General features: G+C 39.4%; 1 protein-coding gene across 2 annotated transcripts in view; it reads left to right on the top strand.

Moving 5' to 3' along the window:
• HABP2 (hyaluronan binding protein 2) overlaps nucleotides 1–27707 on the top strand; it is a 677235-nt gene that overhangs the window by 30627 nt on the left and 618901 nt on the right. For both annotated transcript variants that reach the window (XM_044055834.1, XM_044055835.1), the window contains exon 2: nucleotides 17389–17428. In XM_044055834.1, the coding sequence (XP_043911769.1) occupies nucleotides 17389–17428 (40 nt within the window). The remainder of the gene's footprint in view (nucleotides 1–17388; nucleotides 17429–27707) is intronic.

Below are 27707 nucleotides of genomic sequence, written 5' to 3'. Positions count from 1 at the left end.
TAGTTTTGTATGTGAGGTAACTTCAATCAAGGTATTATTTAAGGAAGAAATTTAAATTTTTTTTTTTTTCATGGAACTGGGATTTTGGAAAAAAAAGAAGTAATTTAGTTTTTTTTTTGGGGGGGGGGTTAGTAGCAGGTGATTATCCTTTAGCCAACTTTCTTGAGGTTTCTCAAGGTTCTAATTCTTTGAAAATATATGAGGTTACCTGAAGTACATATTAGGGTAGAATTGTCAGCGTATTGTATGAGGGAAGCTTGCTGAAAGGATTTATGTATTAGTGAATTTATTGAAGAGTAGAGGGCCAGGAATGGACCTCTGTGGTACCCCAGTATTGACAGGAAGGAAAGGAGAAAGGATGGGCAGCCATTTAAGCAGCAACAGTAGAACATGAAACAAATATGAAGGGCATTATTACTAAGCCCTTCCAGTGCCCGTTTACTTTCTACAGTTCCGTGAGACTCCTGTAGGCTTAAAGATGGTTAGCAGTAATGGAGCTGTAGCAAAGGAAAATGTCAGAAACAGTCGAATTCTGGATTTCCATTAGCAGCATGAGTCTTATGAAGCGCAGAATTCAAAAGGAAGGGGAGAAAAAGGTTTTGAAAAGGTGGAAATAAATGAAGCAGCATGTAGTGTTTCTTTAACAGACTGGTATCTACTGATTAAGAAGTAGTTAAACTATAGTAGTGTGGATTGTGATAGCCCTAGGGAAGATAGCTATAACTTTATAGAGAACAAGGAATGCAGAGGAAAGGAGTATGCCTTTGTCTCTGGCTTTGTTAATAGCATCTGTGAAGGTTAATAAGGCCATGGTAATGCTATGGGTGGGTCTAAAACCATGCTGTGTTGGAGTCAGGAGCTTTTCTTGTAGGATTTGTTCAAGTAATTGTTTGTGAATGCACTTTACCAGAAGTTTAGACAAAGGGGATAATATGGTAATTTGTCTGAAACTGGTTATATCAGATGAGGTTCCTACTTTATGAGGGGGAATGATGTAGAATATTTTGCATAGGGAAGTAGAGTATGATTCCTAGATAGAGCTATTAATTAGGACAAACACAGGATAGGCCATGGAACTAGCAGCTAGCTTCAGGTATTCTGCTGGCAGATTATCTGCTGAAGGAGAACAGGGCTTCAGTTTAAGGAAAAGTTTCAGTTTACTTTTTCCTAACTTCCTCTTGGAGCACTACTGAAGTGAATTGAGGAGCAACCCTTTCCCCAGGATTGGCAGGGTGGTCTTCACCACTTATATCTCCCCCCACAACCTGCTTTTCCAGCATCCAGGTCTCTAACTAATCCTGGTTCATGAGGCCATGGCCAGAGCTTCATCCATATTTACCCTGGAGCCAGCCATAACTACAGGATATTGCAGACTCACCAGTTCACTCATCTGCTGTCTTTGTAATGTGGGAAGAAAGCACAGTATACAGCAAAAACCAATACAGATACTGGAAGGACAAACTGGCTCCACACAGAAGGTACTCCAGTTGGACCCTAAAAAGGAGAGTCAAGTATGAGGTGGCAACACTAAACTCTGTATCACAGAGTCGGGGGGGGGGGGGTAGAACCTTATTTTACTTTTCTGAGATGAGTAACATTTATGTGCCAGTGGCATGTAGCAAAAATACTAATTACCTAGAACAATAAAATATTTAAAAATATCAGAACTTTACATAGTGCAATATCTGTAATACAGACAATCACTACAATTACATCTGCATTTAAACAATCAACATCCAGTGAAATTGTACACTAATTTGTAGCAACACTTAACAAATTCTATATATGTAATCACACAACTTTATCTTCATTCAGAATCAGTTCTTATAAGCATAACAAGTTATTATTGACAAAACAGATAAATATATTGCATAAAGTCTGTAATAAATGGTTCCAGACTCATGAAAAATTTAGTCTCATCACCCAGACCGTGCTACTGTTTCTTTTCTTATTAGCTGTGATTGCCATTTGGTGAAATGCATCTTACAAATGTTATACGCTTATGTCTATTCACACATTTAAGATATATATATTGGTAACTCCTGTGAATAATTATCTTTAAGTTACAAAATGAATCTTAAGAAATATTCAATAAATTTGCTCCCTTATGTAGGTCTTGTTTTTTTTTATTATTATATGTATTTGCATTTATTTCCGAAGTGTGCATACCATTGCAATGGAATGTTACTCTGGAAAACTCATCAGTTACTTATCTAATATGAGTACATTTTGTGGAAGTGAACTTTATCGCTACTTTTACACCACAGGTTTGCCACATAGAGTAAAACATTGGTTCTTCAGTTCATTTCACAAATGGGTACCTTCTGAGCAAAGTCTGCATTCATTTTATCTGGGTTCTGCAGTTTCCAACAATATTTTGAAGACATGCCAGAGATTGTCAGTCCTCCAGGGTACTCATAAGTATGTATTCCATATGTGATTTTGTGTGTGTGTGTGTGTGTCTACATCCTGCAATAGATTAAGCAGCCTGTGCAGCATACATTCTCTGTCTTGTGGTTAATTGAGTACGCAGTTCCCCTGTGACAATGAACTTGATAAAATAGGTATTGGAGACTAAATCTCTGAATGAATTCTAGCATATTTCCCCTGTGACAATGAACTTGATAAAATAGGTATTGGAGACTAAATCGCTGAATGAATTCTAGCATATTTAGAACTTCCTTCTCTGCAAAGAGTGCTTCTAAGAAGAATTCTATTGCAGAAAATTGCTCACTTGACATTGGCATACTAACTAGAGAATTTCTCAGGAAGACAGTTAATGAAAAATGCTACCAAAGTTGTTATATGCTTCATTTACCTCAGCTTAATTCCTCCAGCTGTAGCATTATCATTTTATACATTTTCACACTGCCCTAATACTATCTGCCAGTACATTAAAGATTCTCATAGAGAAATGTAAAGCTTTTCTGAAGCACATCACATAAATACACACTGTCTTCTGTGGTCCCTCTCAAAGTATCAGCATGGCTTTAGGGTAGTACATGAAATGAACACAGCTCCCTTTAAAACGACTAAAGTTGGGAAAAGCAATGTTGCTGGTGTCCTTCTTCCGACTTGTCAAAATCATTTTACAGAGATGTCCATCCCATCCTACACCAATGACTTTATTAGACAAATGGCATCCAGGTCCAGGGATGTATAGTACTCCTTTACTCAGCCCTTATCAGGCCCATCAATGAGTACAATGACCCTTTTAGCATGTATCTGACCAGGCATATGCAGTAGCTGTAATGCCCTCAGAGGTTCCAGACCAAGAGAATCCCAAGTGTTAACACGTTGTTTTATGCAGATTGCCTTAAAACACATCTCTATACTCAAGTCTCCTACAGGTTACTGAGAGATGATCTGTGCCTGGCATATAAAGCATCCTCAAATGATAAAATATGGAAGCAGAGCAGGCAAAGCATGATGGTGATAAAACCAAAGATTTTAATATAATAACATAAACTTTAGGACAACATAAATAATATAGACAAACACTGTCATGCCACTTATGATGCTTTCTCAGATCCTTCTAAAATCCAAAACTTCATTCACAGAAAATAAAAAACAAAGAGCCAATCAGCTATTGTGTAGTAGTCACACAATTAAAACATTCCGAATGGCATTGAATACAAAATTGCAAACTACCTAAAAAGCCAATCAGGCATGGTGTAGCAGTCATGTGATTAAAACATTCAGAATGGTACTGAATGCAAAGTTGTAAACTACCTAAAAAGGGTGTGTGACTTAAGCTATGGTTTCAATGGTATGGTATCATTCAAGTTGTAACAGTTAGGCAACATTTGCAACACTTCAGAAATTGCATGTTGGAGATGCAATATATTAATGCAAATAAATTGGGTGCATATTTGTTATAGCTGTGACAAACTTGTGTGACAGTTGCATAAATATTAATATTTTTGACTATGGTCTGATAACTGCCATCTTTTTAAATGGTTAATTTTATTTAATAGTCCTGTCCTAGATGTGTAATGAAATCTCAAAATACATTGTAGAGATTGTAAGAAAAATTATTACAAAAAATGGAAATGTAATATAACTCCGTGATTTAGTGAAGTTATCTCACTAACTACTGATCTATGAAGAAATATATTTCATGAAAATGAATTTTAAGAAGTCAACATCATACTATAAATACCAGAAAATGCTAATTATTTTTAGATAAATATAATGAGAACAGTTAAGTCTATATGATAGTAAATATAACATTTTTTGATGAAAATGTTATATTTTTGTAAACAGGTGTGATTCTGTTGTTGTTAACATTTTTTCTTTTTTGAATTTGAAAATAAAAATATTTATTGGAAAAAGAAAGCTGAGACACACAGGTAGTGATTCATCGAATCACATATGACTATATGGCAGTGAGCCAAAAGAAGCAGAAAAAAGGTATACAAATGGCTAGACTGTCATGTTGTTCAGTTATATAGTCCAACTTTGACTTCAGCACATAATAAAAGGGCAGTTTCCTGTGTACTCTCCAGTCCAACTGGTGAATTTGGGCATTTTGAGGCAATGTTACAACTGCCTCATATACACAGACAACCCTCTCCTCCTACCACCAAACACTAATATATGTGAGAGATGCAATTATACAGCCAAACTGGTGCAAAGCTCTCTCAACCCAAGACTGGAACTGACAGTCAAGAGGAGAAGGGTAATACTTGCAATACACCACCAGTCTCACATAGACTTAATAAACCAACACCGGCAAATAACACACATGAATACATGAAAACATACTCGGAGGCTCTAAATAAAAATCTGCAAAAGCAACAGAGACCTTCAAAGCAGACATCCAAGCAACCTCCACACCCCATCACCAACTATGAAACACATACTCCACATAATCAGTGTGCCACGCAATCACAGCCCTTAACGCAAAATAACATACCCAACACACTAGTAATAGGAGACTCTATAGTCAGGCATACTGATGTCCCACTAACTAGGCTGGACAAGGAGAAGGTTACAGTTAACTGCCTGTCAGGTGCCAGGATCCGCCACATAACACAAGCACTCAGGTCACTCCAGAACAAGTAAAATACGACTCTGTCATTGTCCATGTTGGTGTAAATGACCAGAGACGTACCTCTCTGGACTACATGAAAAGAGAAATGGAAGAGCTCTCTAATCATGTAGCCCAGGCCAGTATGACCCTGACCCTGAGTAGCATCCTGCCCTCACCAAGAATGATGCCACAGTATAAAGAAAAAATTATCAATTTCAACAATTGGCTAAGTTTCTGGTGTCATTCAAAGGGGATCCAGTATCTGTCCGCCTGGGATGACATGCTCGACAAGCCACGTTGCTTTGCAAGAGATGGCTTGCACCTGTCACCCTTAGGCTTTCGAATACTGGCCAAGCTCTTGCCACCCCCATAGTGCTTTTTTTAGGCAAAGCTCAAAAGACAAACCCACCACCATAAATAGCACAAGTAACCAAAAACTGAGGGTAATGCTACTCAACGCCAGAAGTCTAAACCTCAAAATGCATGCACTTGAGGCACTCCTCAGTATGGAGAACATCAACATCTGTGCAGTAACAGAAACCTGGTTTAAGGCTCCTGAGAGCACCCCAGCACTACTAGGTTATAACTCATGCCATACCTTTCGGCCACAGAACCAGGACTGAAACACAAAAGGTGGGGGTGTATCCATATTCATCAAGGATACCCACACCTCCAGGTTAGTGGTGCAGCACAATGCATCAGAGATCATCCATGTGCAACTAACAATGGGCAAAACTGCAATCCAAATTGTAGCTTGCTACAGATCACCCACCATGGCCCGGGACCCCCATTCCGTATTTCTGGAGACACTGGTAAATATGAAGGTCCTACCAAACACCTTAATACTGGGTGATTTGAATTACCCAAACATAAACTGGGAGAACTACTCAAGTACTAACTCCCTTGCCCAATGCTTCCTAGAATTTATAAACTCGAACCCCCTGGATCAACTGGTCAACACCCCCACCAGAGGGAACAACATATTGGACCTGGTCATCACCAACATGGGCAACCAGTGTTCCACACCGGAGGTCAACCCCTCGCTGGTTAGATCAGACCATAGACTAATCACTCTGGATATCCACATTCTGCCCCCACCCCCGATCAAGGAAACCACCATGAAAAATTTTCAAAAGCAAACTTCACGTTACTTAAGACCAAGGTGGAAAGGTTCACAGCCCCCATGCTAAAGGACAATGCTGTCCAAGCTGCTGAAACCTTTACAAAAGGCACTCTATGAGCATCTGCAGGAATGCATGGATTGTGCTATCCCAAGTAAAACCAAGACTCACTCCTCCAAGAAAAGAAAACCAGTCTGGTGGACCCCTGCCATAAACAAGCTATATAACAGAAGGAGGAAACTAGTACAGAAAAGAGGAAATTCCCAAGAAGGAAAGACATCCCTGATCAGTATCAGCAAGAAACTACGATCCCTCATTAAATCATCCAAGGCTAGTTTCGAAATAAAAATTGCCAATGACTCCAAAGATAACCACAAAGCATTCTTTAGCTATGTCAAGAACCTAAGTGTAAACTCTCAGATCTGCTCTGAGTTAGTGCAGAATGGCACAAAATACACTGAACCGACTGATATTGCAAACATTCTGGCAGACAGGTTTAGTGCAAATGTCACCCTCCTCTCACCCCCTAAAGGGCTCATAAGCATACCAGAAGAAGGTAGGGCCCCATCAATCACCAATGCACAGGTTAAAACAGCCCTATCCAAAGCCAAAAACACAGCTTCAATGGGACTGGATGGGGTCCCAGGTTGTGTCTTACAAGAGCTCCAAAATGAACTAACCCCTCACTTAAACACACTGTTCAAACTCAGCCTCTCAACAGGCTACGTATCCATAGTGTGGTGCACAGCAACAGTTATCCCGCTCCACAAAGGTGGAGCCAAAATGGACCCTGGGAACTATTGCCCTATAAGCCTGACTAGCCTGGTCTTCAAGGCTATGGAACGCATCATCATGGAACTCATTAACAGAGACATTGGGAACCTCTAAACCTTGGACCCTACCCAGGTTGGTTTTCTTAAGGGCAGATCATGCCTCCTAAACCTGGTGGACTTCTTTGAGATGGTTACCAAGGCATTAGACGAGGGAAAGGAGGTCCACACAGCCTACCTAGACCTCGCAAAGGCTTTCAGCACCATTCCCCATTCTAGTATTATAGACAAGCTCACCAGCTTGAACATAAACTCCTACGTCACAAGATGGGTTGCCAACTGGCTCATGGATAGAACCCACATGGTGAGAGTTGCAGGCTCTATGTCTGACTCTAAACCGGTTTCAGGTGGCGTCCCCCAGGGCTCAGTCCTAGGACCCCTCCTGTTCGGTATATACTTCTCAGAGGTACAGGCAAGCATAGGAGGACTATGGCTGACCAAGTTCGCAGACGACTGCAAACTAGGGGCCATAATTGATTCTCTGGCTGATACAGACACCCTTCAGATGGGTCTCACCGAGATGGATGCCCGGTGTCAAAATCATGGCCTCAAGCTAAATGCCAAAAAGTGCATAGTCATCCCCTTTGGAAAAAACAAAATACCTGCGAACTACCACAAAGGTGGTAGTCCCCTAAATACAGAAAATGTAATAAGGGATCTGGGGACCCAGGTAGATAGTAATCTCTCCTTTGATAATCATATTACCAAGGTGGTTAGAAAATCCTTCTATGTGGCCCACCTAATCACAATAGGGTTTGCATCTAGAACAAAAGAGGTTATTGTGCCTCTCTACTCATCACTCATTAGACCCATCATAGAATACAATGCTCCATTTGGGATGTACCTTACAAGACACCTGCAACAGCTGGAAAGGCCACAAAAGTACCTCACCAAGAGGATTACTGGCCTCAAACAGATGCCCTATGCAGCCCAACTCAAGAAACCCCAGCTGTACTCAGTTGCATACCGTTTACTCAGAGGTGATCTCTGCCTGACATACAAGGCCATGTCCAACCTAGAATTGATGGACATGCTCCACCTAAAAAAAAACAAATCCCAGAGAGTCACACGCTCTAGAGATATAAACCTCACCTCAACAATAAATAGGACATGCTGGAGGGATAGATTTCTATCCCAGAGACTCCCCATGCTTTGGAACAGGATTCCAATATACATCAGGCAGAGCCCCTCACTAACACTCTTCAAGAGAAACCTTGACGGGTGGATGGGAAACAGAAAATTTACCTCGGGGATCACTGCACTGTCTCTGCTGGACAATGGTGCAGGAAACTAATGGCTCTGCTGGACAGTGGCGCAGGGAACCGATGGCTCTGCTGGACAGAGGCACAGGGGAACTAATCTAAGGGGGTGGCGAAAGCCAACACATTCTGACTAAGGCTTATAAATGCCCTTGGGCAGATAGCCTAGTACTTACCTATGAACCTAATATCTATCTGTCAACAACTGTTTCTTTAAATTCTTGCAAATTAATGTTTATTACTTAAGTAATACTGTCCACACACCACAGCCTCTAACACCCTCTTCTGTAGATTTGAATCCAGTCTTTCCATTATGTGGACAAAGTACTGAGATTTTAGTTTTAATAGTAGGCCTTCCAATAAATGGTCTGGTTTATTATAGGTTCATAGGATGATACTAGGCTATTGGCCCGGAGGTCCTTATAAGCTTAGCCAAGAATTTTGCTCATGTTCTGTCAAAGTCAGCACCTGTTTCCCCTGTCCAGCAGGGACACAGGTGGGATGCCAGGGGTATATTTTCTGTTTCCCAGCCAGTCATCCAGGTTCCTCTTAAAGAGGGCTAGAGAGGTGCTCTGCTTGACATGGAGAGGGAGTCTATTCCATAGCTGGGGGAGTCTTTGGGACACAAATCTATTCCACCAACAAGTTCTATTAATGTCACAGACCAAGTTAAGGCCTTGCATTCGGGTTGCACGAGTGGAGTTTGTTTTACGGATATGCAGCAACTCCACCAAGGCTGGGTCTGAAATTGCCTTGTATGCCAGACACAGATCTCCTCTGAGCAGTCTGTATGAGACTGAGTAGAGGGACAGGGCTTTTAGCCTACCTGTATGGGATAGGTGTATGAGATCCTGGATTTTCCTGGTCAGGAACCTCTGTGGTCTCTCCATCTGCTGCATGTTCCTGGTAAGGTACATGCTGAAGCAGCCATTGTACTCGATAATGGGTCTTATAAGGGAAGAGTACAGGGATGTTATGACCTCCTTGTTCCTGGATGAAATACCCTTGTTTATGAGGTGGGCCATGTAGAAAGCCTTCCGTACAATGGAGGCAACATGGTGGTCAAAAGTCGGGTTGCTATCATGACTAATTGCATGCTTAGTACATTGTTATTAATGTGATAATTAGTGGGGATGACATTTTCCCCAATGGGGATAATGTTGCATTTCTTGGCATTCAGCTTGAGGCCATGCTTCTGGCACCAGTCATTAGTTTGGGTAAGGCCCTCTTGGAGGATGTTCACACCACTAGGGGGATTTAAGACAGTACCCTGCTTGCAGTCATCTGCAAACTTGGTCAGCCACAGACCACTGGTTTTGGCTTGCACCTCAGAAAAGTATATCCCAAACAGTAGATGCCACAAGACCCATACTTGGGGTACATTGCTCATTATGGGTCTGCTACTAGAAGTGGCTTCCCCTACTTTGACTGAGTTCTGTCAGTGAGCCAGTTAGCTACCCATCTGGTAACATAACGGGTTGATGCCTAGCTGGGAGAGTTTATCTATTATGCCCAAGTGGGGAATAGTTTCAAAGGCTTTGGCAAGTTCAAGGTAGGAGGTGTGCACCATCTTCCCCTCGTCTATGGCTTTGGTGACTATTTCAAAGAAGTCCACCAAGTTTAACAGGCATGATCTCCCTTTGACAAAACCAAATTGTGTGGGGTCAAGTGTTTGGAGGTTGCCAATGTCCTTGTTTATAAGGTCCATAATAATGGGTTCCATGGCCTTGCAGATCAGGCTAGTTAGGCTGATGGGCCTATAATTACCTGGGTCAGTGGATGCTCCACCTTTTGTGTAGAGGGATGCCAGTGGCTGTCCTCCATTCAGCTGGGATGAAGCTCATACTCAGGCTTTGATTGAATAGGGTGTCTAATGGAGATGAGAACTCATGCCTGAGGTCATATAGGATACAGCCAGGGATGTTATGGGGGCAGGTGGTGGGGATGTTCTGGCTTACTGATGGGGGGGGGGGACAGGGGAGTGTAGTTTTCACTGAACTTGCCTGCCAGCAGGTTGGCTATATCTATGTGGTGTTATTGACCACCGGTTCAGAGCAGATTTGGGTGTTGCCTTTGAGTTTGCGGACATATATGAAGAAGGCCTTGTGATTGTCCTTGGTGGATGTGGCTAATTTGGACTTGAAGTTAGCCTTAGAAGATTTCTCCAGTGACCTTATTTGCTTGTTCAGACAAAGGAGAGATTGCTTCCAACTTGGCACCTGTTCCTTCTTAGCCCTGTACAGCAATTTTTCCTTCTGTTATATAGTTTGTTTATTGCTGCTGTCCACCAGACAGGTTTACTGTTCCTTGAGGAAGATGATTTGGTCCTGTTGGGTTTTGCTGAGTCCATACAGCTATGTAGGTGCTCATATAGTTTTTTGGTGTAGGCTTGGACATCAGTGCTAGTTCCAACTGAAGGGATGGTGGCTGTGAAGCTTATACCTGCTCGGAGGAGATTGTAGTCAGCTTTGGAAAAGTTTTTTCATTTGACCCTGACTGGGGGGGAGGGGGGGGTCAGAGGAGATGGTGACTTCAAAAGTGATCGCTTTATGGTCAGATCTTACCAAGGAGGATGACACTGTTGGAGTGCTACAGTGGCTACTCATGTTGGTTAGGACCATGTCTAGGATATTTTCACCTCTCATAGGGGTGTCAACCAGCTGATTCAATGCATTTGCACTGACGAAGTTGAGGAATCTCTGGGCATTCATGTCTGGGCCAGAATAAGTCTTCCACGCTATGGTTGGGTAGTTAGTCACCCAGGATCAGGGTAGAGGGTTGAATCTTGATGGATTCAAGTAAGTCCAGATAGGTGGAGTGGGTGTCCTGTAGCTAGCTATGATTTGAACAGATGTTTTGTCAACAGTTGAATACACTTGGAGTGTCTCCTGTGTGTCATACTGTTTGAACAGCCTGGAGGTGTGTATGTCTTTGATAAATATTGAAACTCCACCTCCTTTGGCTTTGTAGCCCTCCATTTGGGGTTAAATATTGCCTAATTTTATATTTTTTGCATACCATGACATTTTCAAAACTTCACAGTTCAATGGCATTTTTCCAGTGCACAGCCTGACTTATAGTTCAACTCTAATTGTCATATGCTATTACTAGAAAACCATACTTTAAACTATATAACTTTTTATTGAAAATGTGGTCTACTCTTCAAAATCTTTTGTAGATTTGCAATAACTTTTCTTCCAAGAAGGAAAGCTTTCCTTAATTTCATTGCTGTAATCTCCATTTCCTGAAGTATTTGGGCCCAGGAATATACAGTCTGTCATAGCTTCTACTTCCTCTCCATCTCTTTGCAAAGAATTGTTATGACATAAAATTAGTTTTATGTGTTGATTAGCATACAATCATTTGGAATTTCTACTTCAACTGTTCCCCATTTTCAATCATTGAAGTGGTATCATCTGCATTTCTGAGGTTGCTAATATTTATCCTAATAGTTTTGATGCCAACATGTAATTCATCTACCCAGCATTTTGTATGATATAATCAGTATATACATGAAATATGTAGACAATATACAACTTTGTCGGACTCTTTTTCCCAATCTTGAACCATTTATAATTCCATATTCAGTTGTAACTGCTCTTGTTCTGTTTACAGATTCCTCAGGAGGCAAGTAAAGTGGCAAAGAGTATTCCCTTTCTCTAAGAAATTGTCAGTTTGCTATGATCTACCTAGTAAAAGCTTTGGAGTAGCCAGTAAAACAGACGTAAATCATATTTGCAAGGCCCTCGTTGTCTCTGTTATTCAGCAGCTGTTGCCAGTTTGATCACAGTGCCTCTTGCCACTCTAAAACCATCTTCTAGATCTGTCAGTTCCCTGCCCAAATGTTGCTGGAGTCGAGCTTACAGGATCTTGAACCAAACCTAACTAGCATGGAGTATATATAATGATGTGGAATGAGTGCATAATTACACCCATATAAAGATGCACATTCTAATGAGTGCATAATTGCATGCAAATCAAGATAAGCTAAAGTAGGTATTGATTTATTGCCATCAGATATGAAGTTATACAGGCAACTGCTTGTGAGCATAATGGCAAAAAGCACTCTGACATTTTTTAACATTCAAAAGTAGTGAATATACTTGGAGAGGCAGCAGTTGTTATACACCAATATTCTATCAGGCACTGCTAGCATTATCCCATTAATGCAATGTGGTGGCAGGTGACACCATCATCAGTGTTTCTGGTAAACGTTAACATCACACCAGCTGATGAACCAGCAACTCCCAGACCATATTCTGGAATATATAGGCATTGCTTGAACTGTGTGACCCACAGACAGGAAGTGGAGGAATGAGTGGACTTCCCATACTAATGGATAGCAAGGTATGTGTAGTTCTTATCGTTGTTTCAACAGCAACCTTTTAGAAACAAACTGGGGACACAGTGGGCATATCACACACATAAGCCTCTATTATGCTCAAGACATTCATCAGTATGTTGTTGGCCCATGTAGGCCAGCACATCTGTTCTCCCCTGTACAGACGGGGATAGAAGCACCATTATGTGTGGCTTTTATGATATCTCCCACCTCCCCAAACCTGGGTCCACAGATAGCATTACATAACAGGAAGGGCTACCATACCATCAACTGCCAGGTAACGTTCAGTGTACAGGGACTGATAACCCAGGCAGTATCAATTTACCATATATGTCAAAGGGGTTACCTGTATCACCACTTCTTGCATTGTGACATCCAGCTGAGCCACTAAGTAGGCAAATGCAAGCACTCTAGTGATCCCCTTTCCAAAGCGACAGATGGTATGTACACACATTTAACCCCTAATGTTTCTAACCCACGTTTGCTCTGATTGTTGATACCCATACACAACAAACAAAACTTGGTCAAACATCAATATAATCACATCCCCACCAAAATCAGTAATATAACAGAGTGTTTGTTCAGTCTGCTGAAATCCTGGTTCTACTGTCTAGACATATCTGGGGCTGGACACTGCAGTATACCACCCCCCCTCCTCCATATAGCACTATGCACAGTATATGGCAAGACAGGCAAACTGCAAGATCTGGTCCACATGTATGGGCCCTGAGTGGTAGGGAGAGGTCACGCAGAATATAATCCATGTAGTGTTACATATAGGCTATGCTGGGCAGAGCTTGATCAAGTCACGTTGTGCATCAGACATCTCCATTTACAACATAAAGAATGGAGGGTGGTGTGGGACACAGCTATTATTATGTACCCAAGCACCTAGTGACACATGGACATGTGGCTTTCTATAATCAAGAGACTGAGCTAATATGGCTAGATTCTGCTGATGTGTATGAAATGTTATGTTTCACAGAAGCACATCTGTGACATAAGGTATACATGTTCTGCCATCACAGATATGCTACACACATCCAGTTGTGTAGGCAAGCTATGTGTGTATGTATGTGTGTGCTCATTCAAGCATGTACATGTACATGCCATGCTGGGTCTGACACTAAAGTGCTTTACAGGTGATTTTAACTCCCATGGAAGATGCAAGTCTCAGCCTGCCATTTTGTATTTCTGTAGATTCATAGTGATAGCTGCTGATGTTAGTGTTTAATGAAGACCGCCTATCTGGTGTGTTACTGACACCAAATTAATGCTACTATTCCTACATAGCCAGTTCTGAGGGGGTCTGTGGGGAAATTTTGCAAGTGCATTCCATAAATTGTATGCCTGATTCAACAGAATGGACCAGATGACCAGGGTGATTGGCATCTCCCCATACCTGTGCCACAACTGCCCTGAAGATCTCTGGAAATGAGAAGCAAAAGTAAGCCAGGAATGCCTTGCTTGGCATAATAAGTGTTTGTCATTTACAGTGGATGTCATTCTGCAGTTAAAATTCTACTTTTCTCTATATGAGGTTGATTCTTGTGGAGACTGTATGTTGAGTGTGTTGTTGCTGACAGATTTGTTTTTATGATTCTGTGTTGTTTTGTGGTGTAGGACACATGGCAGTAATGTTTTATGATTGCCATTTTATGCTTCCAGTTCATTGCCCATATCTGTGTTAGTGTAGCTGTTTCTGCACCAGTGTCTCTACAAGTGGTAGTTTAACCTGCTGTCCTTACTGTGGGCATCATATTCTACTTGTACATCATGACATATATACACAGTAGCAGAGCATCTGCCCCAGGCGCCATCTTATGTTTCTGCTTGTTTGCACCTATATGTAGAACTGTAGCCTTGCACTGTATTCTAACCTCAGTCACATCTGGATGTGATGAGACTTGTATAACCATTTTGTCCATCGGCATGGGCAGAATGAGTGGACAATCCTACTGACTGTTGTAGGAAGCAGCAAAAACTTATGGCAGAGAGGGGTTTGTGGCATCATATTTCCACACCTGTACTATGTATAATGTTCCTTCTCTGGGTCCTAATCATCAGTGGTATGCTTCCCTTTATGTTTCCCTTCTACATGTCACAATGGGCCATCTGAGTCACAGGCACGGCAGTCACTTCCTGCCAGCCAAGCCTGTTGCTGCAATGAGTAAGTGAGTGACATGGGAGTACCTGACAGAGTGGGGATAGTCCAAGCTTGGTCTAAGCAGGTAGCCAGACAGAATTATCTTCCCTGTCTTGGCTAGAGCTGGAGCATGTATTGGAGATGACTACTGACTGGTTGAACGAATGCTGGGTTGCCATGCCTCAACCTGTTCTGCAATGAGTTTTGGACTTGCTGGACCAGTTGGCTGATGTCACTAGGTCACCAGAGACAGGTGTGGCCTATGTCACTGGTCTCCTACACCCAGGATCTCTGTCTACTGGGCCCCAGTAGCATCTGTCTGGGTACATGCACACACATACACATGCTCACACACATACACACAAACACACACAAATTCACACTCAGACCACACAAATCCCACCAGACTTACACAAATAACCCCAGAGAATAGAAACTTGACAAAATTAGAATGAAAGATTTAAACATGAAAGAAAACCAAAACCTGAACAAGCTACTTAGAGAATGGCATTTCTTGCAAAATGAACCTGATCCCAAAATCTAAACTAAATATGATTAGCTGAAAACATAACTAAGCTATAAAGCTAATGTAATACTACATAGGTCTCACTACTTTGCTTAAAAAAATACCACAAATTTTGCTGACACTATAAATAATTAGTTACTATATCTCATTAAGATGAATGGGAAACAGTAATTCTGACTTAAAAATACATAAGAAAATTACAAATTGAATATTTGGGGTCGGTATATGTTAAGTGAGCTATCCTGTACTGTATGGTAAAGAATGGGGTTTGTAACAAATGATAGAACATGTAGCTGCAATCATAATCGTACTAAACACAATGCACCATCTGAAAATGCCATGCAGTTTGAGAAGGAACATTCTTTCCATGTAATTTCAATGGAAAAACATGCATCAAGGAAAAGCCAGAGTCAGGTTATTACTATAAGGAAGGTGTTGATAGTGAGTATGTGATCTAACTATAAATTGCATCCCTATGAACACCTTTAATTATAGCTATTTCTGGACAAATGATTTTGATGATGAAACATGTTTTGGAGTCAGTAACTTACTGATGGTTTCTTAATATTATCACATATGGCTTTAGCTGTAACTTGCATATTGCAGTTGAATAAATACAAACGTCATCATTGCTTGAAGATTTTAAAAAGGATGTATGAGAATGTAATTAGTCAAGCTTAGACTGTGACATAGCCATAGAATCAGTAATACAAATACTAAATATCAATAATACTAAAAATACAAAAAATGGATTTTTACTATATGTTGTTGCCATGACGTGGGTGCTGGCATTATTTTACTATACCTACTCTCTGAAATGACAACATAACTGAAGAAGTTTATGTTATGCCTCACTGCAGCACATATCTGTAGACTGTATTTTCTGATAATTATATTTGTAGGGAGAGCTGGCACTAACTCTTAACTCTTAACCCTTTTAGACCTAGACAAATATGGGTTAACAAGATCCCAGACCCCCCTTTAGAAATAGAAATTAACTGAGAATAAAGTTTGTCAATGTGTCTGATCAGAAAACACATCTTAAAGCATGCGCATTCATAATAATCACATCATTTTCACAACTCATATTCTCAAAACAATTCACTTGAGGTAGTAGATACCGCAAAATTATGCTTGTACATTTAAATATAGCTGTAAAACTGGTTAAAATCATTAAAACATTATTTACAGATGAAGAACCTTGCTGGATGCATGCTGACTGTCCATGAGAACACAGATTTTATTAGATTCATTGGATAGTCAAATGTGCATGAAAAACGTATTTTGGAAAGAACAGCTTTGTTCAAGTAATTATATACTCCTGGATACTCGTAAGAATATGCAATTTTGTCCATTAAATAACATAAGACTATGGTAGCTGGTACTGTTCCCCATTTTGGTAAATTTTTGTTGCTGAGATGGTAGATCAGAATAAATTTTTGATCTTGTAACAGCACTATATACCTTTATAAGTAAAACAGTTTATATTCTTGTGAATTTGTATTAATATACATCTTCATTTTCCAGAACTTAACATTTACTTAACAAAAACTGTATCACTCAACAAATGAATTGAGCCTTATATCAAGTGATAGTGTTTAAAATAGTACAAAGCAGCAAATGAATTCAGCTTTATGTCTATGGAAGGTTATAAAAGATTATTTTTTCAATAAGTAGGTCCGTACGCTTGAATTTGGTCAGTTTGTATTGCAGTATTTTAAGCACAGGGCTAAGTGAATGTGGAATTTGATTGATTTGACTGTTTTAAAATATTGGTTATAAAAACGACAGTTTGAATGTACTTTTCAAAAAACAGTTTTTGAGATACTTAACCTGAAAGGTCTTGATTTTTCTTGAATTTTCTGTGTATACTTTGTTATTTCCTGTAAGAATGTGAACAGAACATATTTCTGTTTCACTACTTTTCCAGTTTAGTTCTGAATGTGGCTCCCAGGAAAGATAGATAGATAGATAGATAGATAGATAGATAGATAGATAGATAGATAGATAGATAGATAGATAGATTGATTCTGTAAGCCTTCAAAAAACATTACTAGAGATAATTACTTTCCACTTTTCTCTAGCTTGTATTTAACAACTAATTTTGCATATTTTTGTGTCTGTTGCAGCTTGCAGCTGTGAGAACTGCCTATGACTATTCAGAATATGGTATGTATTATAAAACTGTATCACACATATAATAACATGTGAAGTTATATTTACTGCAACATCAGAAATATTTCTAAGGTATTCTCTCTTCTATTCTAGTGTAGCTTTATATCTCATGTAATAGGAGCAAATGACATTATCATTGAGATGAAATTATTTTGCAAGTATCTTGATTAGTTGTAAATATATAATGGGGGGGGGCAAAATATTTTTTAAAAGTTTTTTTGTGTGTACTGTAAGCCTGATCCCTATTTAGTTGTCCAACAGCAAATCCTGGTAGTGGGTGTAGTGCTCCGAAGAGATGAGCACATGCTATCAAAGTTACACTGAAAAAATCATAGCACACAAATAAAATGTTATATGTCTGGGGAAATTTTCAATAAGGAAGTTAAGATAACTGATTACTACTGCAGAACTGATTGCAACATTCCTAATTATGAATAGTTATAAATTATTTTCATGGTATTGTGATTTGTGATCTGAATAATATCTTGATTTGGTCTGTTGGATTATCCGTTGTATATTTACATCACCTTTATAGGCCTGACCAGTTGCAGTACTCATTAGTATAGGTTTAACATATAATATAATATAATATAATATAATATAATATAATATAATATATTTCCTGAAATAAAAGACCTCCCCAAACTTGAGTGAGAAAAAAATAAAGACTTTTGATCTTTCTTGGAGCTTTTAGCAAGGGATTTATCTGTGTGATGTTTGGTTTAGATATCTACAGCTAGTGGGGTTTGACTTATCTGCCCTGAATATACCAGTAAAGATTTTAAAAAGTGAAATTAAAATCTTATGAGCACACAGAAGCCATTTGGCTGAAATACTGAGACATGCCCTTTATGGGTTATTTGCACATATACCACGAGCCTCCACTATAGGAAGTTAAAGTCTTACAAAGTGAAGACGTTAGCTTTGTTAGGTCTTTTGTTGTGTTTTTAGTAAACAACAATTTATGTGTGACCCCAGCTACAGCTGTGTGACCTTTCTACTCACTGGTTTGGATGATGCTGACCTATAGAACTTAAATGTAAACTAAATGAAGTAAAGCACTCAACCTTTTAAAACTAAAATCATTTTATTACCGAATTACTGAATTTCAATAACCGCTTTGACTTTGAATGCCATAAATTACATTAATAACATCTGCATACATGCATATCATTACTACATCTACAGGGCCGGCCTTAGCTAACAAAGGTCTGCATGGTGCCCCCCCTTCCCGGCCTACCCACACTACCCAGATTATTATTTTCTTTTTTTCACAGGTTTTCTTATTCTTAGTCTTCCCTGTAGTGATACATTTATTCATAAAATACATTCTAACTAGGCAAAATAGCTGTATTAAACTAGGGGGCTAGGGGTCCCCAGAACTCATGGGTGTCCTAGATACTGTGGGGTGCATCTCAGAGTTTATATATGTGTACACTTCAGATGTGATAAAAAAGACCACCATGTAGTATGTCATCTTTGTGAACTTCCATGCAAACAGTAGCCACATATTAAATTATTCCAAGCTGCTTCACACAAATCACATTAATTCTGCAAATGCACACTAGTCCTGCAAACCCAGAAAGTGACAGTTAAAACTGAAAAAACAAGAGTGTCTATTACTTTCTACAGACAGCTCTCCCATACCCAGAAGTTATAACTAAACATGACAGCCATGAATTGTTTCACCTTTGTTGCTTGGAAACAGTAGCCACACATTAAAGTATTCAAAGTTCCTTAATAGAAATCCTGCAACGTTAAACAAATAGCCGTTAGTTATATGACCTTACAGACAGGGCAGTATTTTTTCATGTGCCTTTAGTTATATGACCTTACAGACAGGGCAGTATTTTTTTCATGTGTTACTTAAATTCACTTAGTAGAACAAGTTTTGTATTAGCAAACATTTTTTGAGGACTAAGAAGCATGAGACTCCAATGTCTGACATTTTTGATGGACTGTAATCCTTAGTGATTTACCAGGAAATCAAACAAATTATGAGAAATCAGGCAATTAGACCACATCATGCATGCTCTTCAAAATCAAGGAAAGCTGAGAACTAGGACTAGTCCACCCCCAGCTATCTAACATATCTAGTTGTTATTGTCTGCCATTAATTATGTTAAAAAAAACTTACCTCATGTCATCACTGAGCTTTTACCTTATGTCATCACTGAGCTTTTACCTTATGTCATCACTGAGCTTTTAACTCGTGTCATCACTGAGCTTTTACCTCGTGTCATCACTGAGCTTTTACCTCGTCATCACTGAGCTTTTACCTTATGTCATCACTGAGCTTTTAACTCGTGTCATCACTGAGCTTTTACCTCGTCATCACTGAGGTTTTACCTTATGTCATCACTGAGCTTTTACCTTATGTAATTAATGAGCTTTTATATTATGTCATTACTGAGCTTTTACCTTATGTAATTAATGAGCTTTTATATTATGTCATTACTGAGCTTTTATCTCATGTCATCACTGAGCTTTTACCTTATGTCATTACTGGGCTTTTACCTCATGTCATCACTGAGCTTTTACCTTATGTAATTAATGAGCTTTTACATTATGTCATTACTGGGCTTTTACCTCATGTCATCACTGGGCTTTTACCTTATGTCATTACTGGGCTTTTACCTCATGTCATTATTGGGCTTTTACCTCATGTCATCACTGAGCTTTTACCTTATGTCATTACTGGGCTTTTACCTTATGTCATCACTGAGCTTTTACCTTATGTCATCACTGAGCTTTTACCTTATGTCATCACTGAGCTTTTACCTTATGTCATTACTGGGCTTTTACCTTATGTCATCACTGAGCTTTTACCTTATGTCATTACTGAGGTTTCTCTTCACACAAGATAGTCCCTGCAGTTTTAAATCTGTTGACTTTTTCTTCCTTCCTGCCCATGATCTAGCTGATACATTGTATCAGAGTAATGGTGAATGTGGAAGAGAGGTGAAGAAGAGAGTACAGGCAGGGTGGAATGGGTGGAGAAGAGTGTCAGGAGTGATTTGTGACAGACGGGTATCAGTAAGAGTGAAAGGGAAGGTCTACAAGAGTGTAGTGAGACCAGCTATGTTATATGGGTTGGAGACAGTGGCATTGACAAAAAGGCAGGAGTCAGAGCTGGATGTGGCAGAGTTAAAGATGTTAAGATTTGCAATCGGTGTGAATAGGATGGATAGGATTAGGAATCAGTATATTCGAGGGTCAGCTCATGTTGGACAGTTTGGAGACAAAGCAAGAGAGACAAGATTGCGTTGGTTTGGACATGTGCTGAGGAGGGATGATGGGTATATTGGGAAAAAGATGCTAAGGATGGAGCTGCCAGGTAAGAGAAATAGAGGAAGACCTAAGATAAGGTTTATGGATGTGGTGAGAGAGGACATGCAGGCGGTTGGTGTGACAGAGCAAGATGCAGAGGATAGGAAGAAATGGAAAGAGATGATCCGCTGTGGCGACCCCTAACGGGAAAAGCCGAAAGAGAATGATGATGATGATGACCTAACGTTGTGTGGACAATACTGTGACCTCTGTGGTTTTGTTTCACTTCAAATCTGAAATCACTTCTCCCTGTAGGTTGAACCTCACCCAGACCTTAAAAGGCAAATATCTTGAATTACTTTAGGTTAATAATCAGTTTGATATGTAGTATTCATAAGACATTTGTTTAAATATTTATTATTGCATAATTTGCAGATGAAAAATATGGTTAGCATTCACTAAAAGCTGTTGACAGAATCCAACTTAGAATGCCCATTAGTATTAACGAAATACGAGACTTCATAACTTAGAATAAAGTAGTAGTAAATTCTGCGGACTTGGAGATCATCGCAAAGTTACTGCAACCACAGTATGCTGATTATGATACAAAGTAGCATTTAAAACAGAGATAGCCATACGGAAAGCTTGAGGGGTGTAATTGTGATTTGGGCAAGCTAGACTCTGTTTTTTTGGAGTATTCCTCCTAGTCCAATGGTCTTGGAGTAAGCATATGTAAACAGTACTGATGCGCAGTGCAGGGAGGATGAAACCCCAACAAAAACACCTTAAAAGTGTAACTGGGAGGTTCATAATTCACTGCTTTCTCACAGTGACTGGGATTCATAGGTAACTGCTGGACACCTGCACTGTGCTTTCAACAACCCGGTGGTGAATCGAAACAATGAAGACACTAAGTTTAATGCAAATGGGGCATGCAGCACCACCAAGTGCATTGTGGTACTCGATGGCAGTAGCCATGTAATGCAGCAACTAGCAAATGAAGCAGTGAGATCAGGCTGTGCACTAAATCAGTTGTAGAGAAAAGCAGAGTACCACCAGCTACATGTTTAGTAATATATATAAATATATATATATATATATATATATATATATATATATATATATATATATATATATATATAATAGCAATGGTGTGTATTACAATGTATCCCAGGGCAGAGCAGCAAAAAACAGTGATCCAGACATACATCAGAATATCATCTGTAATATGTTAAGGGGCAGGTGATAAACATGGACATTATTATGATGCATAAATGAGGTGGAAAAGGGATGTAAAGGAAAAAAAAGGAGGAAGGCAGCAGGCAGGGGGATACATGAAAGGAAATCATGCAGGAATGTGTGGGATGCTGGAGAAGCAGGTCGACTTTTTTGTTGATACCCCCCTTTTTATTCTAAGAAGAGGATGAAGAAGAAGGGAGAAAGAAAAAGCAGGGGAAGGAAATAAAGGGTAGTAGTTGAGTGTGCAGGGCAAACAGACAAAGATAAAGCCACAACAAGGCAATTAAGGTAGGTATGCACATATTAGGATGCAAAACAAAGGATGGACTTAGACAAACACTTGGTGGTGTGGAAGTTTAGAAAATGCACAGGGTATCAGACTTCTCACAAAAAGAAGTGTGATTGCCTGGTTGTGGATAGAGTGGGGTATGGGCAGCAGTCAAGAAGCCACCCAGCACAGAGGGAACCTGTACTGACCAATCACCAACAGACTTATCAGTGAGGCCAGGGGAAGGCTTATCCCTCATCTGATGTTCCTATGGCTGGGGGCTGCTATCCATTCCACTGTGAGTTGTATGCAACCAGGCTGAGCATCCTGCTTCTTCTCAGCTACAGACATCACTACTTGCTGTGGTTGTAGCTGGACCAATGCAATCAATGATGTCAGACTGTCTGCTAAAGAGAGGTCAGTGCCTCCTCTCCAGCATGCACTTCTATCCCCATCACCCTGCCCAGCTACAGCTTCAGCAGGAGCAGGGTGTGGTTGAGGCACTGGCTTCAGCTCTTCTTCTGGACCTGCAGACTAGAGCAAAATGAGAGTTGCTGTAATTTTTGTAGTTGAGTAAGTGCAGTGAGCATAAACGACAAGGCTGCAACTATCCTTAGATACCAACCCTGCCTTATTGCCATGAAAAGTGGGGCTTTATCAATGCAAAGAGCAGCCTCATGTGGCAGCCCAAATGGTTAACATTCTGTTATACCTATGCTAGAAAGTGAAAAATTCACATTAGTGAACCATTATAAAAGGGGAAAAGGTGGCAGTGCCGTATATACCAAACACACCCTACACCCATGTCCTTCATCATGTTGCATGGCAGCCAGTCAGATTCATGCCCCTGTGTATAGGTGTACAGACCTAGACAATGTTATTACCTAGAACATGGTGAGAGAGCAGTTAAATGCCCATGACCATCACACATGCACCCATATGAACTCCGACCGTTACCTCATCAGACATATCAATCATATCACAGATGGACCTTTATGTAGCAGGGACATATCTGCACAGGACAGTGACATTACATCCCATCATCACCAAATGCAAACATAACAGCCCCTTACAGAACCTTACAACAAATAGCAATGACACATGACAGGTGGATCTGTGGGTATCAGGAGCACATCTGTACAGGATACTGCCAACAATTTCCAAAAAAAGTATAACAAAATGCACTTACAATGCTAATCACAACATTGCCTCCCAACCTCTGTTTTCAACTGACAGATGTTATCAGGATGATGACATTATTGTACAGATGTGCCTGCACTATTCAGCTTTCCAGATAATACCAGTGGCCCTGGTCAGAACCTTGGTTTGGTCATTCTAGGCATCAGTTTTCCAGATATGCCCATCATCAGGCTTCTGTATTCACTCTGTAAACTGGTTGTGAAGGAGTTACAGCACACTTTTTGTCTCCTTAATATACTTGGCAGGTATTTTCGACTGCACAATAGCAGACGTAGCTGTTGTGATATGACTATATAAGATGGCAGTCAGCGAATCACATGTGATATGACTATATAAGATGGCAGTCAGCATATCACATGTGGTATGACTATATAAGATGGCAGTCAGCATATCACATGTGGTATGACTATATAAGATGGCAGTCAGCATATCACATGTGATATGACTATATAAGATGGCAGTCAGCATATCACATGTGATATGACTATATAAGATGGCAGTCAGCATATCACATGTGATATGACTATATAAGATGGCAGTCAGCGAATCACATGTGATATGACTATATAAGATGGCAGTCAGCATATCACATGTGATATGACTATATAAGATGGCAGTCAGCATATCACATGTGATATGAATATATAAGATGGCAGTCAGCATATCACATGTGATATGACTATATAAGATGGCAGTCAGCATATCACATGTGATATGACTATATAAGATGGCAGTCAGCATATCACATGTGATATGACTATATAAGATGGCAGTCAGCATATCACATGTGATATGACTATATAAGACGGCAGTCAGCATATCACATGTGATATGACTATATAAGACGGCAGTCAGCATATCACATGTGATATGACTATATAAGATGGCAGTCAGCATATCACATGTGATATGACTATATAAGATGGCAGTCAGCGAATCACATGTGATATGACTATATAAGATGGCAGTCAGCATATCACATGTGATATGACTATATAAGATGGCAGTCAGCATATCACATGTGATATGACTATATAAGATGGCAGTCAGCGAATCACATGTGATATGACTATATAAGATGGCAGTCAGCATATCACATGTGATATGACTATATAAGATGGCAGTCAGCATATCACATGTGATATGACTATATAAGATGGCAGTCAGCATATCACATGTGATATGACTATATAAGATGGCAGTCAGCGAATCACATGTGATATGACTATATAAGATGGCAGTCAGCATATCACATGTGATATGACTATATAAGATGGCAGTCAGCGAATCACATGTGATATGACTATATAAGATGGCAGTCAGCATATCACATGTGATATGACTATATAAGATGGCAGTCAGCATATCACATGTGATATGACTATATAAGATGGCAGTCAGCGAATCACATGTGATATGACTCTATAAGATGGCAGTCAGCATATCACATGTGATATGACTATATAAGATGGCAGTCAGCATATCACATGTGATATGACTATATAAGATGGCAGTCAGCGAATCACATGTGATATGACTATATAAGATGGCAGTCAGCATATCACATGTGATATGACTATATAAGATGGCAGTCAGCATATCACATATATAACATGATCTGTGAATTGTGAGTAGTACAGCTCATCACTCTGCAGTTGCATGTTGTATACACATGCACAAGTCACCTGCATAAGCCTACATCTGTTAAATCCCACACATATGTGTTACAAACAAGCTGGGCCCTTTGTCCACCCGGCATGGAAGTGTAATTAGACTAGCCAGAGGCATTTGTAGTGTAAGGACTCATTTGCAATAATAATGCAGAGTTTATGAGCTTTGTGCCATTTTGAATGCTGTCTAGTGGTATTGCAACAATTCTGCTGGCTGAGAAAGATCTCTGGAATATAGATAGGCATCAGTTTTGTGTCAAGATGCATCATCTAATCTACTTTAAAGTGTCCTCCTAATGATGAAGCTATTAAACCCATTAATCTCTTGTAGCATATGCAACACTATGGTCAGCTGTGTCTTCTACCTAGTAACAATAATAAGACTACGTCTATTGTGTAATATTACAAACATATATGTTATGTCTATTTTATTATATGTTTGCATCAGGGGATGGCACTTTCATGTGTATATTACATATACAGCTTGTATAATTATGAAATAAATGTTGACCTACACATGTCTTATATAGAGCCTAACACAGAGGCTGGGATCTGAAGAGTGCCTCTGTCTCTGTGTGTTATACACTTCACCAGTATCTGTACACAAAATGCCACAACCATTTTACTACTGTATAAATTTGTTACTTGTGCTTCTATAGTTTGAATCTAAACCATTGATATCTGTATAGTGTATATTGCTGTTTTCTCTTGTTTTCACCACCAGTGTCATCATGTTCACAGAACTTGTTGGTACACAGAGGCTGGAAAATTGATAGCAAAATCCTGCTGCAGGCACTTAGGACCCATTGGTGACGTGTTGAGGAATGGAAGTGATAACCAACCTCAGTGTCAGTAGAAATTATTGTCATTGTGCAGCATCAGTGCAGTGAGTGGGCATAGGTGTACACACATCAATGTCATAGGCATGTCACTGATATGATTAGTCATGCCAGATGTGACATCAGCCACAGGAAGTAGCCCATCAGATGCTACCACACTGAAGGATATGGAGCTGACCACAGTGTTCCACTGTTTATTTGTCATCACAGAAGCATCAGGAATATAACAAAGGTGGGGCGTGGCCAAGGATGAACACAGGATAGCAGCAGATTTCTTCAGCTCCACCAATTTCATTACATTGACAGGAATTAATTACTTAAAAAATTAATTCTTGAAGTAATTTTCTTTCTAAATATGTTTGTTTTATATAGTTCTTGAACTATATCTAAAAAAGAAAGGAAATCTTAATAATATTCCTGTCAGAAATTACTTTGGAAATTTTCCTGTCAGTTTATCAGTCTGAAATGAGTTCCAGTAAGACAAATTCTCAAGACTCCAGCATCAAGAAAGAACTTCAGTCTCTGATAATTATAGTCCAGCAACTTACTGCTAAGATGGATAAAATGGATACTAAAATAGACACTTTCGTAGAAAAAACTACAAAACAAATAGACTTGTTACATATGGACCTGCAACAACAGAAGATCCAGATGACAGGCATAGAAGAAGCTGTGAATGACATGGAAAATAAAATACAAGAAGAGGGAATCAACATTGAGTTTCTGCTGAAACAAAATACACATTTACAAACAAAGCTGGATGACCTGGAAAATAGATCTAGGCGCAATAACATTAGGATTTTTGGACTGCCAGAAAATATTGAAGGTAACAATATTACTTCTTTTTTAACAACATGGCTCCCTAAAACTTTAGATTTACCAGAAGCATTCTCTTTTGGTATCGAAAGAGCACATAGATCTATAGCTAATACTAACTCTAACAAAAACTATCCTAGATCAGTTATAGTTAGATTTCTATCATCTTTTGATAAAGAGATGGTTCTTAAATCTGCTTGGGCTAAAGCTCCTGTTAAGTTTAATGAGACAACTGTGCGTTTTGACAATGACTATTCTTCCATGGTAATTGCTAAAAGAAAAGTTTTTCTGCCACTAAGGGAGCTTAAAAAAGCACAGTTTAAAACATACCTTCTGTTTCCTGCCAAGCTTAAAATCTTCCTTCCTGATGGTCCTAAGGTCTTCGATGATTTAGACTCTGCTTTACTGTTTGTCAAAGAAAAAAGGATTTTGGATAAAATAGAAGAAATGGAATGGGCTAGTTCTTCATTAAAGAGATTGGCAACTGAAGCTTCCTGGAAGACTTCAGAGAAGAAGAAGAGACTAAAAAACAAATGATTTGTTATATGTTTTTTTCTCTCTCATCATTTTAGTTCATTATTAATCTTTTTGAATATAGTTCCTGCATTTCCAGAAAGCCACAAATATTTTGGAAACGATTTAATCAAAGTTATTCTCTATGTGCAAAGAAATGTTTTGTTTCATAACCAGTCAAAATGTCTGAGGATTTAATGGCAGGCTGTGACTCGATTTGTTTCTCTTTCTGAAAAAAGTAAGGTTAGTAATTTGATACATTTTTTTATCTTTACCTTTTTTTTCCTTCTTCTTTTATTATTTTCTTTGTTTAAACAATGACATTCTATTTAGATTATGTAGTGGGTAAAGGGTGGGGGAGGGCAAGGAGAGAACAGTAATGAAAATATCATTAATAGAATAATAACATATTTATTTCTTGTAAAAGTGTATAAGTTCTTCAAATGCTATTTCTAATT

The sequence above is a fragment of the Protopterus annectens genome, chromosome 14.part0 (genome assembly GCF_019279795.1).
Source record: "Protopterus annectens isolate FY-2018-M chromosome 14.part0, PAN1.0, whole genome shotgun sequence".
Taxonomy (NCBI): Eukaryota; Metazoa; Chordata; order Ceratodontiformes; family Protopteridae; genus Protopterus; species Protopterus annectens.
This window is presented reverse-complemented; position numbering and strand designations above follow the sequence as displayed.